The following is a 15,926-nucleotide window of genomic DNA, read 5'->3' on the forward strand; positions in this document are numbered from 1 at the left end:
ACACGCACCCTGTTACGGATGCATTTCGCGAAGGAGACGGTGCACAAGTTTAAACATGTGCCGCGATCATCCAGATACCTTCGCACGGGGTAAAAGTGACCCCATTCTCCCCCCGCTGGAGAAATAACATCCCCTTCATGCCTCAGACCCTTTATGGTGCATAAAGAGCCAAGATGTTGGATAGGTGTGTCATGGGAAGAAGAACTCACTTCTGGGATGGTTCACCATCACGTTAAGTTTCAAATGTATAACCACGATAATAGCAGAAAGATTCTATTTGGCGGTAAAATTAATATTTAACATGTAGTTTACTACTCTAAAAAAACGATACACCAGTGAATGATTAAGGCGAACAGCACCCAAGAGGTGGTGTCTATTTCTCCATCATTACACGTTAATTCCAGTGGGATATACTGGTTCTAATTTTACAACATGGAAGATAGACCGAGCCGATACTTGGATTCTCTCACCATACAAACAACGCTGGGGAAAGTAACCATGCCCAGATCCTCATAACTACGGATATAATATGTGCTGTTATTTATGCGTATTGCGAACGCAAGCAAAAAAAGATGCATTTTCTTACGTCCTTATAAGGTATATTGTCTGGTTTTCCTTTTAATACAAGGCTGTTTAATAAAACATGTTCGGGTTCTGCTAGTCTTATCTTCGACTAGAAACCGGTTGCCAACGATTGCATCATTCCTTTCATGTGACTCCCTTACGCCCCAAATTCGTCCTGGCCGTCTTATGACTGCATCACATCTTTCTGTTCACACAAACTTTTCAGAGCGCGACAACCAGCACAGTCACCTACGCCCGCCCCTTTCCCACTCAGAACGCTCGTTCATTGGATGTCTCTAAGCAAAAGAGATTCGGCCTTTATTCGCGATTGGACGGCGCGCACGCCCATCCGCGACATCCTCCAGTGCACCGCGTTCGGTTGTGGGTGAAGCCCGTCCTCCCGAGTTCGGTTGGCGTTACCGTGTATAAAAGTCCCCGGGAGTTTCCGAAATTCACACTCGGTGACTTCAACTGAACAATGGTTAACATGAGCTATCAGCAATCTCAACAAAAATACACACATACCCCGAATCCAAGACAGTTGAGAAGACGACATAATAAAAGAAAAAGGGTAAGTTCTTCGTTTTATTCTCGCTGAAAGGTTAGTTTTTGTAACTTTTTGGAGGGCTCTTGACAGGGATTTAAAGTCCATCTTTTCCTTTTGGAAAACAAGAATGTGCATGTTTTGGCAACTATCCCACGGCTGTTTTTGGAGCGCAGTTGCTGTTCCCAGCTCTAAACTGACGGGACTTTTTATAGCCGATATCCAACATCCAGCACGATATTACATTAATTAATGGTTAAATGAACGTCTGAAGAAAAAACATGTCTGGACTTTTCTAATTTGATTTTTAAAGAACAAGTCTGCTTTGAATTTCTAAAGTTTCACACCAGTGACAGTTGTCAGTTCATCAAATCACTGGCAATTTCTTTGGATAACTTAAAAAAATTAATTAATTAAAAAACATTACATTAAAAAGGGTTTAGTTGGTTTAGTTAGTTATGCAATAGCTCGTTCCATGCATTTCTACATTTAGAAAACCACTCTAGCTTAATTAATCAAAAGCACTATTTTTTTTTACTTTTCTATCCTTACTTTCTTACTGTTTTTATTAAACCACTTTTTTAAAATAACTTTTTATACAGTTTTAGGAGATGACCGAGTTGCCACTGGAAGTTTCCTCCTTTTTTCTCCTTTTGTTTCTCTCGTCCTGGACGCTACTTTGATTCCATGACGTAATTGGCTGGTTTTCAGTTTTATTTAATCATTGACCAGATCCGTACCGGCTCTGAACAGCCTCAGCTTTACTGAAGTTATGATATTATTTACAGGTCTTTACAGTCAATACGCATTCAGTTGAACCGGCCGTAATTTGAGTTAGTTAATCATTCATTATACCTATTTATCCAGCTCTGGAGTCGTCATCAGCTATAACCTGTAGCCTGGGCTGTATTACAGAACACTGTAATATGATATATTATTTAATAATATGGTATATTATTTAATAACTGGACGACTAGATTTTCAGTGGATTTGACTCAAGATTATTTCATTTTTTTTAAAGAGAAAAGCCGTCACGAAAACTACTCGAACTCCACGTTTCAGATACTTAACGGTTTTATTGTAAAATTGATTTTTTTAGTCGACTGGTTTCGAAAATGATAGAACATATATCCAAGGATCCTAAATGACTTACCAGGAGACTGTATAGAGGCACAGCTAAGACACGGCTGTAGTTTGATGGGACGAGATGTTTTTAAAGATGGTCTGAGATCTCAGACTTACACAGGGGGCGCCCGCGTGCGCTATATGCGCCTTTGTTTACAAACCAATGACCTAAATTTGGCTGTATTATTGTTAAATTCAGGATTCAGTAAAACTCAATAATTCAATCACTGGATATTTCCAACATATTTCCTTCGTTACACATTGTGTTCTCTCCCCTAAACACATTTAGTTAGCATTTATTTTATAACTGAAATTATTTAGCATCTGACAACTGGCTCATTTCTCTTCAGTTGTTCTGAAAGAAAGCTAGTCTGTACTTCATTAATGCTTTGCTCCTATTGTCTGCGGCTCAGGGAATGGTTTAACGTGTTCTCCTAGAAATGTTCAGTTACAACAAGCATTAAATGTTTCCTTACTTTAATTTAATTATTCATTTATTCATAATTTTCTAGAATTTCTGGGATAAAATATCACCGACAACCCACAACCATACTTGATTAAGAAGAAACACTTTTAAGGTAAGCGTGTTGTGTTGTAGCCTTCTCTTGTGTTTTAACTTTCTGAACATCCTGATAGCTCTGGATATCTCAGTAATAGTAGATAGAAATGATATATTTCGCTTATATGTGGTTTTACTTTTTCCTGCATCTTTGTAGCCGTTTTATTCCTGCTGAATTTGCTTGAGAATATCACAGCAATTCTCTGCTGTGCTTCCTTGCATGCGGAGCCGTCTGGTTCAGAAAGGTTACTGCTGAACTGCTGTGATTTCTGCAGTAACTCCCTCTGGCCACTGAGTGTCCTTACAACACTGAAGGTCTTAATCTGTCAATCTCGATCTTGGTGATGATTGGCCGCCACAGTTTCGATATACTCCCAGTAACCTCTGCAGCTACTCACACCTGAAACCGTACTCAACGTGAGCTCGTTTTTCGGTGGACGTACGAGGCGCCGCGCTCTCGCAAGAGCGTCTGGAGTTTTATCCCCCCCCTCCCACCACCTCTTCCATTTGCAAATTCTTATATTTATTTATTTATTTTATCTGGGCCAGGTCTGGTGTGCTGGGTGTGGGAGCGTATCGAATCGTGTCTGTGCGTAGTGGCTGATTGGTGAGATGACTGCGGAGTGGCTGTACCCCCCTGGCGTGGGGCCGCTGTGTGGTGCAGAGTTGGAGGCGTGGTATGAGGACCTGCAGGATATACTGGGCTCCGATGCAGGTGGGGCCAAGCACACACGTGCCCCGCCCTGCGCCGAGGTCAGTCACGCCGAACGCACCGTCCGCCATCTCGGCTCTACCGTCTCCAATGTTACGCACTTCCTCATCCTTTCTGTCCTCTGTAAATGCTTTTTCGTCTAACTGGTTTTTTTGTCCTTTGTAACGATTTTTTAAAATTTGTTTTTTCATTAATTAACGGTTGTTGATTGATGACTTCTTCTCATGACGTGTTGGTTTCTCCTCTCCTCTCTCCTGCGTGTGCAGAAGGAGCCGGAGTTCCTGGACGTTCTGGAAAGCTGCTCCCTCACCTGGCTGACGGAGGGTCAGGTGTGGGGGGAGGGGGTGCAGCGTGTGATGGAGGAGCACCCACCACCACTCCCCAGCCACCCCCCGGCTGCCGGCCTCAGCCCCCCGGTGCAGGAGGAGAGGCGCGGGTCAGGGGAGGCGGGGAGCTCGGGTGGCGGAGACCTGCTCCCCCCGGAGTTCTTCGAGCTCCTAAGCGAGGGAGGAGTCGGTCTGGTGGAGACCGGCGCTGTCATGGTCACGGGCGGCTACCACCACCACCACCACCCCCCGCACCCCTCACCCGCCTCCCCGGCCGCCAGCGAGGAGGAGCTGCCCACCGTCCCGGACTCCTCGTCCTGCTCATCGTCCTCGGCCTCCCAGTCGCCGTCCCTCAACTGCTCGCCCCCGTCCTCGCCTCCCCTGTCCTCGCCGGCCTCCGCGTCCTCCCGCCTGGGCAAGCGGAAAAGGGGCGGCGCCCTCGGCTCGCCCTCCTCGGGGAAGAAGAGCCGCAAAGAGCGGGAGCAGGAGAACGAGCGCAAGGTGCAGGAGCTGACGGACCAGAACGAGCGGCTCAAGGCCGAGATCGAGCGGCTGGGCGAGGAGGTCCAGCGGACGCGGCGGGCGCTCATCGAGAGGCTCGTCAACACCAGGAAGTGAGGCGCGCCGAAGCCAAGGGGAGTGTTTGAGGCAGATGAAGAGTGAGTGTGAGAGAGTGCTTTCAAAAGGAAGGAATAAGTGTAAAAGAGTGGAGTGGTGACCATGAAACGTACAATTAGCGGGATGAGAGAGGAAATGACAAGTGGGAACTGGGGGAGAAAGGGTTTCATTAAGAGTCTCCCCCAAGAATAGAGAGACAGAGAGAGAGAGAGAGAGAGAGAGAGAGAGAGAGAGAGAGAGAGAGAGAGAGAGAGAGAGACACAGACACAGAGAGACAGAGAGAGTGTGTGAGAGAAAAAGCACGAAGTCTGATTTAGCCATAGAAAGAAATATGGACCCTGCATTTGGAGTTAATACTGTAAGAAAAAGCTTCAATAATGGGCGCCTTTTTTTGTAATGTAATATCTGTTTTGCAACACAGATATCTGGCTGTGGATTTATCATCTTTAACAAGCTCAAAACCCACAACACATTGAATTCATGAGAACTATAGAAGACTGTGTAATAGGACAGTTTATAAAATTGTAATAGACTCCTGGGGTGGGTGTAACTGGCAAATGCTTAGCACATTTATGGTGGGACCTAAAACCCAAGTACCTAAAACCCAAGTGCTGTTTATTTGTCCGTTTAACCTTTAAAGATTTGCAGAACTGTAAAATGGTTATAACAAGGATTCTAGGTGCATTTCATTGTAATCCATGGACAGATGTAGTTCATCATTAACCTTTTATCATTAATACTTAAGGGCTCATAAACACTATAAACATGATAAAGCCACGCCTAGTTCACGCAGAGATTAATAGCTCAGGACTGTTTTTTAGAGCGTTTGCATTTGCAGTATGCTTTTCTTTTTAAATAATATTTTTTTTCTGATGCTCAGCTAAAGCCAAGGCCTCTAAGCGTGTATGTCTGGATGTTTGGATAAAAGGTAGAAATGTGGTCAGATGTAATCTTTGTTTTCACTGATTTTTTAAATCTTTTTCTTCTTTTTTAATTTTTAATAGAATTAGCTGTATTACAATGTGCAGTCAACTTTGATTCACACTTATTTTTATATTGTATTTATCTATGTAATCTGTCATTATGTATAATCATGTCATACTGTAGTAGTAGTAGTAGTATTGTGTAACAATTAAAATATGCATGCATGACAAATGGCTGTATTTGCATAGTAAACATTTTGTTAGTACTTCATTTTGTCTTTGCTTATTGTACTGGACAATTTTTTAAATAAAATTTGAAATCAAATTCAAGCATTTTGGATTCTTTGATTTAGTATTATTTGTGATTCATAACGTAAACAGTGAGAAACACTTATAAAATAATCCAAATGACAAAAACGCACACATTTTATTGAATTTGCAAAGGCCGAGACCTGCATGGCGTTTCTACAGTGGTGAAGAACTGGAAATATTGGAAATACTGGCTATGTGAAAATAACCAGAAGGAACTTCCCCACAGTACGCACGAGGGGACGTGTTACCGTTTGACAGTGTTTGTATTCTAACGGCTCCCACGGCTCTTTAGACGTTTCTGTGAAGGCTGGCCAGGGCTTTAAACGCCTTCTTGTGCACACTGATCCCAATTTGAGCAAACGTCCCTGCACTGTGTACCTCCTGCTGCCGAATGGAGTCTCCGTGTCCTCTGGCTCTTCCTTCACTTCTTCTGTCCTTTCTGAGCGGAGGGCTCGGAGTTCTTGCCTTCAGCCAGAGCGAGCTCCTTCTTCAGCTCGAGGAGTTTAGCGACCTCCGCAGTGATTATGCTCTTCTCTGCCTTCTGAGCCTTCAGAGCGCGCACTTTACCGCCCTACACACACACAATCAGCACGTCAACGGATTTTGTTTGTCGGGAATACACACCCGTACATGCACGCGCGCACGCACGCACACACACACACACACACACACACACACACACACACACGCAGTCATTTACGGACAGTGTACTAAACTGTTAAACTAGTCTATTATTAAGACTAAGGGAAAATCAACTGTGGTCAATAATCGGAGTATCACACCATCATTTATTATTTGTTACCATGTTATTGAATACAGAGCAAGTAAGACAGGCCTTTCCCATTATGTCTGATGTGCACCACCACAGATTCTGACTGGTGTGTCTATGCGCACGTGTGTGTGTGTGTGTGTGTGTGTGTGTGTGTGTGTAGTGACCTGCTCTTCCACAGCAGCGACCAGCTGAGCGGCTCTCTGTGGATCCGCGGCACTCACGCTGCCATTAGCGGCCGTAGCCCTGGGCGCTGCAGGTTTGACTACGTTGCTGGTGACCTGAGCAGGGAGCACACTCGTTAGGACGCAGAACACCGCCACATGCACACGCTTCAGACAGAAAAGCTTATAAAAATTAAATCAAATAATTATAATAATAACAATAATATATATATTAAAAACAACAAAACAAAAAAAAAAACCCCAAAATAAAAAAAACCCAGAAGGACATACCAGTAACATGCGCACATGCACCCATGCGAACATCGCAAATGAAAGTCAAATAAATCGTTGGCTATTTTCAAAATTAATAGTAATGCTTAGATGCCAAAATCCACACGCGCAAGCATTTTAGTAAACATTAGCACTAATCGGGACCGCGAGAGTGCCGGTCCCATCGCTCGTGCTCACGCCCAGGCCAGTCTGCCTGCTGATTCGGTCTAAGATCCGCGCTTTAAACGAACTTTTCTTATTTTAATGCCCCCCAGCATGGCCAGAGGCAAACCGCCTTCCAAGTTGAGAAGGAAGGGGGGGGGATAGAACAATATTAAGGCAAGGTGGTAACTGGCTGGGCTTTGATCACGGCACCGCCGCGCGCCACGGCCGCCCGACCAATTTCACACGCGGCGCGCGACTGGAGGTTACGGCGCGGGGAGACAAAAGCACGTGACAGCCCCACTCAGATCTACCTCTCCTGCGAGGGTCTCCTCCTCCGGCTGAAAAGGGGGTTTCAATTGAGAGAAGTAAGAGAAGAGAAAGAGAACGTTTAAGGCTGCAGCAGCGGGGATGACCCAGGACTGGAGGGGGACTGAGAGCAGGGTAAATACGCTGTGTACCCCTGCACCGTAATGGGGGTGGGGTCTTTGTTTCTGAAGGTGCAATGACACCTGACTGGGTCTTAAAATATCTTGTCCTGTCTCCCACTTAAAATATAAATAAATAAAAAAAATGTTGCAACAGGTGTGATTGGAGCTTGCTATTCCGCTCCGTGATGATGTAACGTCCAGACACATCGTCCTGCTTCAGCATCCCTCCGTATTACGACTCTTCATCAAACCACGTCTTTATTTTCTCACATTTGACCATGACTTTAAAGAAAATCTGCGTTTTCCTGTGACTTTCCAACTAAGTGCACCGGCGGGTGTGTACAGACCTGCTGTCCTCCAAACCTCTTCCTCAGAGCCTCGATCTGCTCAGACTCCAGTTTCTGGAACAAGGGGCTGACCTGGTAGGAGAATGCAGTCAGATAGGATGGTCATAAACATCAAAGACAAAAAAAAACAAAACAAAAAACAAACAAACGAAAAAAAAAAAAAAGACGCAATTTTGAGTTTGCAACGAAGTCGTCGTGAATCTGAAAAAGCCACGTGCAATGAGAGCGTAGTTACACGTTTATTACAGGATCGTTACCGTGCCAATGCGGTGGCCGGCTGTGAGGGTGCAGAGGAAGCGCGGGTGGGCATGCAGCATGGCTGCGGTGTGGACGGGTGCCCGCAGCTGGGTGCGGATGGTCTCGCTGACCGTCGGCATGTACGGCTCCAACATGGCCGACAGGAGACACGCCACGTTCACGGACACTCCAGTCACCGTGCCCGCACGCTGCCTAGAGAGCACACAAACACACACACAAATAAGCACAAGTTGGGGGTCAAACAGTACGAACATCATGACACTATTGTGATGCAGGTGTTCCATGATGGAATGTTTATTGATGGAATTATTTACATTACTTAAAAACAACATTAATATGACTATTAAATTATTTTCGTTACAACTTTGCGAAATTTTTGCGTGAAGTTCCGTGAGCCCTTGGCTGACTGAAGGGGCCCCGACCGTAGTCGCACGGTGGCTCCCGTGTACTTGCCTGTCATTGTCTCCCCCTTTGATCTTTTTCCAAGGTTCGTTAACCTGGATATACTGGTTGCCATGGCGAGAGATGTTGAGAATGCACTTTAGGGCATCACGGATCCTGGCAACAACCAATAAGAAATGAGCAGACAGATATTTATGGTGCAGATTATGAAATGCACTTAAAAATCTGTTGTCATATTTCTAATCTCCATTTTAGGCAAAAAAAAAAAGAAAAAAGTCAGATTAGTCTTAGCACATTTGACCGCCGACTTTACAGGTAACAAATGTAATATGGACAATGTAGCAAAAGGTAAATATTCTTTTAAATGTGATACTTTTTTCTTTTTGGAAAAACAGACATGATAACCTGTTTGCAATGACATCGTGGGCATCAATTTTAGACCAATGGGACCAACTGAAGTAAATTCTAAGTATTTTTTTAAATATAAATTATTGTATACTCACTTATTTATAAAATTGTCACTTAGCTTAAAACGTTTTTGAACTAAAAACCATATGGGTCTGACTGTACAATTTATGATTTACTTTCTACAAAAATTCCATTTTATAAAAATGTATAAACCAGTTCATTTTAAAATTACATGTATTATTTAAATTCATTAAATAATTAAATTAACAACATTAAATAATATAATAGATAATATAATACTTATAATTACATACATGTTAACAAATGCATCTTCAAATATACACAAAAATATCCTGCTTAGATGTTTCCCTAGCAATGAACCTAAAATATGCAACATAATACACACAACTATATAATGCAACTCCTCGTATGAGGTTGGCCACGACACATTTATTTAGACGTTGGGAAGACATTAAATCTTCAAATTCCCTGTTTGTGAGGAACAATACCTCAAATATATATTACAGACAGCATAGATAGACATTTGCATTTAAGAAATATAAGTGATATGTAGATAAAACAGAAGATAAACTGTAATTGGTACATAATAAATTGTTATTTGTTCCTTCGTGTATTTTGTCAGAGAGTGAAGAATACTGAATGACATTGTTTTAACCTTGTGAGTGACAAAAATTAAATTTCACAGCAATGAGTTAAAAAAATGATATAGCTATTAGGAAAAGGGACATGTGTACTGCGTTTATAATGACAGGTATGGTACAATAATTTTTCTTACATCTAAAGATGTAAAAACATTTCTTCCATCGTTTCTTCTTTTTAATTTGAGCAATAAACGTTGTTTCTTATTCCAGTGCCCTCACAAGCCTAGTAGTCTTCATACGAGTTCATTAAAATCAAAGTCTGACAAGCTTAAAAAGTGTTAAGCATCTAATTACTAACTAATGTGACATGTCAAAGATCTTGTTTTTGTACGTCTAATTTATTTCACCTAATTACACGATCCTAATTTACATATGAACAAATGCACACGCTTCAAGCAGTTATTATGGGGGGGTGGGGGGGGAATAAATAATGGGGGCTTGATTTGAATCCTTTCGTGAGAAAGAGTGTGTGTTTCCTGACCTGACTTTGTCCAGCAGCTGGATATAGTGCTGGAGCTCCCAGCACACCTGAGCGATCAGCCTCTTGTCCTCGTCCTGCAGCGCAATCTCAGGCACACAGCCCTCAAAGAACCTGCTGACAAACATCCCTGCCCTGCGACACACACACGCACACAGGGGCACGTCTACGTCTCGGAACTGATCTCACGACCGATCCCGCTGCACAAGACCATCGTGTGCGCGTGTCGGTTGTACGTGTGCAGATAGCCATTTGTCTAGGCATGGCACACACGTGCCCGTTATTAATCTTGCTCCATGGTATCAAATAAATGAATCTCCATACGTGATGAGGCAGAGTGTGTGTGTGTGTACGTTTACCTATATACCTGTTAATGAAATTGCCCAGGTTGTTAAGGAGCTCGGAGTTGTTCTTTATAGCCATGTCGGCCCAGGAGAAGGCGGAGTCCTGACTCTCGGGTCGGACGTAGAGCAGGTAGAATCGCCACACGTCCGACGCGATGCCCGTGTCTTTAGCCATGTCGCCAAACACGCCAACGCCGCGGCTCTTCGAGAACTTGGTGTCTTCGTAGTTCAAGTACTCTGTGTGCAAAGCAAATATACATATCTTACGAATAATAATAACTAATCATTGGTTCTGATTTCAGAAAGAGGTACTACACCTCTTTATCTCCACTTCTAAGAATTGGTAGCATTGTCAAATCTTTTCGCTGTTCATAGGAAATTTTCCATTCAACACAATTATTATCAGCTAAACTGTTTGTCGCGTAGTGTGTGTGTAGTGTGTAGTGCTGCTGTTGTCACCAACACTCTGTGTAAGTTTGAGTCACCTGTAGCGATAAGATGGTTGACAAGTGTGTAGTTGTCCTGCGCTCCAAGCAACGAGCAGGGGAAAACTACACTGTGGAACGGCACATTGTCCTTGGCCATGAAGTTGTATAGCTCCACCTGCAGGACGCACATGAAAAGAAAGCGCACGCGCACGCACGCGCGCACACACACATCCACCCACACACTCCAAAAATGAACACACACAAAAACAACGACTGAAACTGGACAGAACTGTTCAACACCATCACGGAGGTGCGAGCATCACACCTGCTGAGGATTCTTCCACCATTTCTCCCATTCGCTGGTGTAGTTGGCAGTTATGGAGAGGTAGCCAATGGGAGCATCGAACCACACATAAAACACCTGGAAATGAACAAACGGGGGGGGCAGAGGCGTCAGACGAGCGCGTGGGAACGTGGGGGGGGGGGGGGGGATTCGTGTAGCGTGTGGGAAGGTGGGCGTGTGCGGTCCTGCCTTGTTGCTGTAGTCGGGGTGTGGCACGGGCGTGCCCCAACGCAGGTCTCGCGTGATGCAGCGCGGCTTCAGGCCGTCCCGGATCCACGAGCGCGTGATGTGCATCGCGTTGGGGGTCCAGTCGCCCAAACTCAGTGAGCGTTCCAGCCACTGCTCCAAATCGCCTTCCAACTAAGAGCGCGCATGTACGTACATACGTACACACACACACACACACACACACACACACACACACACACACACACACACACACACACACACACACACACACACGTATATAGATTAGGCGAAAGGATAAAATGCACACGTTTTATTTTTCATTATCAATGATCCTGACGTTACCTTGGGCAGGTCCAGGAAGAGGTGTTTGGAGGTGCGGATCACAGGGGTCTGGCCGCACACCTTGCACTGGGGCTCCTACAGGGACAGAGCCTTTAATCTACGACTCTATGCACCGCACTGCCTTCAGCACAAACAGCACGTGTCCAAATATCAAAACAACATCCCTGAGACTTCTGAAAGACGCCCGTAGAAGGGCTCAGAGCAGTGCTCCTCTGTGTTCAGAGGCGTCCCTGACGCTTGTGGCGGGCGGGGGAGGGGAGGGGCGTGGAGGGGAGGGGCGTGGAGGGGAGGGGCGTGGCCCAGCGCACCTTCAGCTCCACGGCGTTGATGAGGCGGCCGCACTTGTCGCATTGGTCCCCGCGGGCCTCGGGGAACTTGCAGTGGGGGCACACGCCCTCCACGAAGCGGTCGGCCAGGAAGCGCTGGCAGTTCTCGCAACGCAGCTGCTCCACCGTGTCCTCCAGTAGGAAGCCATGCTCGTGCAGCCTCCAGAAGATGTTCTGGGAGATTCTGAGAGAGAGAGAGAGGGAGCGAGAGAGAGCGCACAAAAGATGGTGATGAAACTGGAAAAGGGGATATCACACCGTTTCTAAAAGCCTCTCTGTCACACTCCTGTCACTCGGCGTACTCAGTCTGCCGATCGGTGGTGGTGCGGCCGAAGTAGTCGAAGTCGATCTGGAACCACTTGTAGATGGCGGAGTGAACGGCGTGGTATTTGTCACAGATCTCCTGCGGCGTCAGGCCCTCCTCGCGAGCCTTGTTCTCCGTGGCAGTGCCGTACTCGTCCGTCCCACACACATACAGCAGGTTCCAGCCTCGCAAGCGCCCGTACCTGGGTGGGTGGGCGGGCGACGGGTGGGTGGAAAGGAGAAAAGAGGAAAGAAAGGGAGGAAAAGGGAGAGAGAGACCAAAAAAATAAAAAACACGTCTTTCTCCCTGTGCTACCTGAAATGCACGCGTAGTATACAGAGACACATAAGGCGGTTTGGAACAGAAAGGGAAGGGGGAATGTAGTCGAGCGCCGAGATCTGGCGGTACCTGGCAAACACGTCAGCGCTGAGCACGCAGCCAATGATGTTGCCCAGGTGGGGTACGTTGTTGACATAGGGCAGGGCGCTAGTGACCAGCACGTTGCGTTTTCCTTCCTGGGGCAGACTGAGGAGATGCCACACAAACACGGCAGTAAACACATACATCACACCACAGACTCAAACCTTTATGGATCGTTTAGTACGTGTAAAAAAAATAAATAAAAATGAATGAAAACAGACACTGAAATGCATTAATAACATTCACAAACAGCTCTCACTAAACTCTGAAATGAATTGCTTGTCCTGCCGAAGTCGTCCGTGTATTACAAGGTGATTTGAGTAGTTGTTACGCAGGGTGGGGCTGCCACGTTGGAGACGTGTTATATTCTTACATGGGGTGCTGCCTCTGCGTGGTGTCTGGACAGGCTGGGAGTCCTTTACTCCAGGCCTCTGCTGCTGCTTCTATCTCCTCCTCAGTCATCACGGGGTCCTGGTCTTCCGTCTGAAGAACAACACGTTATGGACAGTCCTCGACACAGTTGTGCACGCTCACGTTTCTCTGGTCCAGATCAGACAGGATAAGACAGCGCACCTCTACGACGTCCGTGCTAGACCTGATGTCCTTTTGCTGTGTGTGTGGAGCCGGCTGCTTCTGCAGGAACGTCTTCAGAGACTCGAGACCTTTGCCCTGCAGAACCTTCTGACTCGCCGTCTCACAGGCTGGGAGGAGACCCACGCGCTTGAACCAACCCCGCACCAACTGCAACTCACCTACGTCTAGAGAGGTAGAGAGAGAGAGAGAGAGAGAGGGGGGGGGGGGGTAGAGAGAGAGAGAGAGAGGTAGAGAGAGAGAGAGTGACTTGGATATTAAAACATCAAAACATGCACGTATAAAAAGGGTAACTGCAGTTGTTCTTACCAACTCCAAAACCTGGGTCAGCCAGAACCGGGTAGAGCGCTGCCCACAGCACGACGTCCGCCACTTCTACGATGTCCTGGCACAGAGAAAGGAGCAAAGGTCAGCAGCCTTCTACTCCTCTATGGCCATACAGCAGAGGAGCAAACCAGAGGCAATACCGAAGCAAAGAAAACAAAACAAAGCCAGGAGAGAATTCGAACACATGGTGGCCTGAATTACATGAACCGCTCAGGTGCAAGAGCCTGCATTGGTAGTATTTGCAAGTGATTAGCCTGGCTATGACTGCAAGTTTCTAAATCCATACCAGACCCCTTAGAACAAGTCTAGTTTCAAACAGTCTAGGGTTATACTAAAACAAACTTCGTAAACGCATGTCCTGTGTCTAAGCACTTAAACTGGAATGGAAGATGTGTGTACATCGCAATGTGCGCCAACAGAAAAACACTGGAATTCAGCTATGTTGCCCAAAAGATAACAGATAAAGCCTTTCATCTCATCATCTTACCGCAATCAGGAATTGCGAGCTCCTTTTACTCAGGCACTGTTCCAGCCAGCTCAAGGGTTCTTTCAGCAACAGGCCAGCATCACTAGTCTTTCCCTGGAGCGCCACCATGTGGAGAGCCTGCATCAGCACAGGCTAAACAAAAAAACAAAACAGGAGGAAAGAACAGGCAGGAATGTCACATCTTTTCACGGTTATCACTGATTTGAGAACATTTGTGCAATAGTTCATTTTGGTCTCAAATTTTCATTACCGGAGCAAAATGTTGATATTCCCATATAGCTAAAGCCGTTCACACTGACCAACTTTCATATAAAAATGTCCTTCATGTGCGACATTTCTACATGCACAAACGTCCTTAAAGAAATTTAGAGGATTAAAAAGCTACAAATTAAAGTCAAATTTTAGTTTGTTTAGTTGGTAAGAAATTACTTCTTAGTTACTTCTTCTGGATTTAGAAAAGTCTCACCTGCGTTTACTCCCCTAGGCAGAGTCACAGGGTACATTTACATTTTGAAACTATGGGCGCGACATCTCCCCATGACCCAATTGGTTATACGAGTTGTGTGATCAAGAATATTTGGGGTGGACACAAACCCAGCATCAACACTGATGGTGCTGCCCTTTAATGACCTTTCAAGCAGCTGGAAGACACACACACGTCAACAAACAAGAACAACACGATTCATATCCCCACCTGCAGTTCTGTGGCCTCCCACTCCAGGAACTGACTGCTGGAATCGCTGGCCTGTTTCCCACTGACCTCAAACAAGTACCTGTGGATAAAAAGACAAAGACAGTCAGTCACTTTCATTTCCTGGAGCAAGATATCTATTGTTCGTCTTTAGATTTCGATAAAAAACCTACTGGCAGATGGCATTCGGACTGAACAGGTTTTGGCCATTTGATAGCAACAAAACAGGCAGGACAGGTCGATTCAGGAAGGGCACCACTTTATCTAAGAAAGTGAGAGAAATGTACTGTCAGGCAGTATGGTAACCAGACTATTACACCACCTTCTCTGTGGTTACACAGTTCATTCTCACTTAATCCTGTGAAATGTGAAAGATCACACATGGATACGCCTAGATAAAGCTCAACATGTCAGAGTTGGGTTTAAGATTGAGAGTCTGGCTTAACTCAGTTTAGCTAGCTAATTTAGCTTGCTAGCTAACATCAATTCAACCATGTCTACTCCAGTGAAAGCATTTCTCTGTACTCTACTGAACTACAACCTCTACAAAAGGGAACTGTAGTGTCGTTGTAGCTCGTTAAAGCTGGTTAACGTTACAACCGTGAAGTTTTGAGGACGCAGTTAGCAGGTTAGCTAGCTAGCTGTCCAGTTAACTCACCCTCGTGCGTGACAAGTTTCACCTCACATCTCACTCCCGTCACTTCCAGCGCCGCTAACACCTTCACACAGTGCGGGTTCCCTTCGCTGACAAACAGTTTCATTTGGCCCCTTCTTCTTGTCTTATCCCGCTAACCTGCAGCAAAAGTTACTGATCTGTCAGACCTGAATATCACTATCGCAAAACATACGACATTTAACTCCGCCGGCTTTTCTGTTTTCTCGTGCTGATGCAACTTGGCACCAATACTGAGAAGGGAAATTGTAGTTTTCCGGACTTGGAAAACCTGCTGAAGTGTGTTGAAGCAGCGCGTAGCGAGGACTACAATACCCAGATATAACGCAAGCCGCGGAAAACACGCTTGTCTCTGCGCTAATCTCATTGGTGGCTAGTTTTGAGGCTGCACCAATTACACAGCAGTTATTTAAAAAGGCTTAAATTA

General features: G+C 45.5%; 2 protein-coding genes across 3 annotated transcripts; one reads left to right on the forward strand and one right to left on the reverse strand.

Moving 5' to 3' along the window:
- The first annotated feature begins 990 nt into the window (after positions 1-990).
- On the forward strand, positions 991-4,747 carry ddit3 (DNA-damage-inducible transcript 3). The gene is made up of 4 exons (XM_077014106.1): positions 991-1,135; positions 2,746-2,811; positions 3,342-3,545; positions 3,771-4,747. The coding sequence occupies exons 3-4, from the start codon at positions 3,405-3,407 to the stop codon at positions 4,446-4,448; spliced, it is 819 nt and encodes a 272-aa protein (XP_076870221.1). The 5' UTR covers positions 991-1,135; positions 2,746-2,811; positions 3,342-3,404; the 3' UTR covers positions 4,449-4,747.
- A 123-nt stretch (positions 4,748-4,870) lies between these two features.
- mars1 (methionyl-tRNA synthetase 1) lies at positions 4,871-15,770 on the reverse strand. 2 transcript variants are annotated; one of them, XM_077014103.1, is made up of 22 exons: positions 15,485-15,770; positions 15,000-15,090; positions 14,830-14,908; positions 14,136-14,267; positions 13,631-13,706; positions 13,304-13,488; positions 13,104-13,213; positions 12,719-12,835; positions 12,309-12,512; positions 11,989-12,190; positions 11,681-11,755; positions 11,339-11,509; positions 11,132-11,227; positions 10,864-10,981; positions 10,402-10,615; positions 10,038-10,169; positions 8,534-8,642; positions 8,084-8,272; positions 7,827-7,898; positions 7,363-7,389; positions 6,620-6,733; positions 4,871-6,254 (listed from the first exon to the last, which is right to left on the reverse strand). In XM_077014103.1, the coding sequence occupies exons 1-22, from the start codon at positions 15,585-15,587 to the stop codon at positions 6,105-6,107; spliced, it is 2,766 nt and encodes a 921-aa protein (XP_076870218.1). In that variant the 5' UTR covers positions 15,588-15,770; the 3' UTR covers positions 4,871-6,104. The 2 variants fall into 2 exon arrangements, with proteins under 2 accessions (XP_076870218.1, XP_076870219.1); XM_077014104.1 differs by lacking the exon at positions 7,363-7,389 and having other exon boundaries at positions 15,485-15,769.
- Positions 15,771-15,926: the final 156 nt, after the last annotated feature.

Source organism: Brachyhypopomus gauderio, chromosome 8, assembly GCF_052324685.1.
Source record: "Brachyhypopomus gauderio isolate BG-103 chromosome 8, BGAUD_0.2, whole genome shotgun sequence".
Taxonomy (NCBI): domain Eukaryota; kingdom Metazoa; phylum Chordata; class Actinopteri; order Gymnotiformes; family Hypopomidae; genus Brachyhypopomus; species Brachyhypopomus gauderio.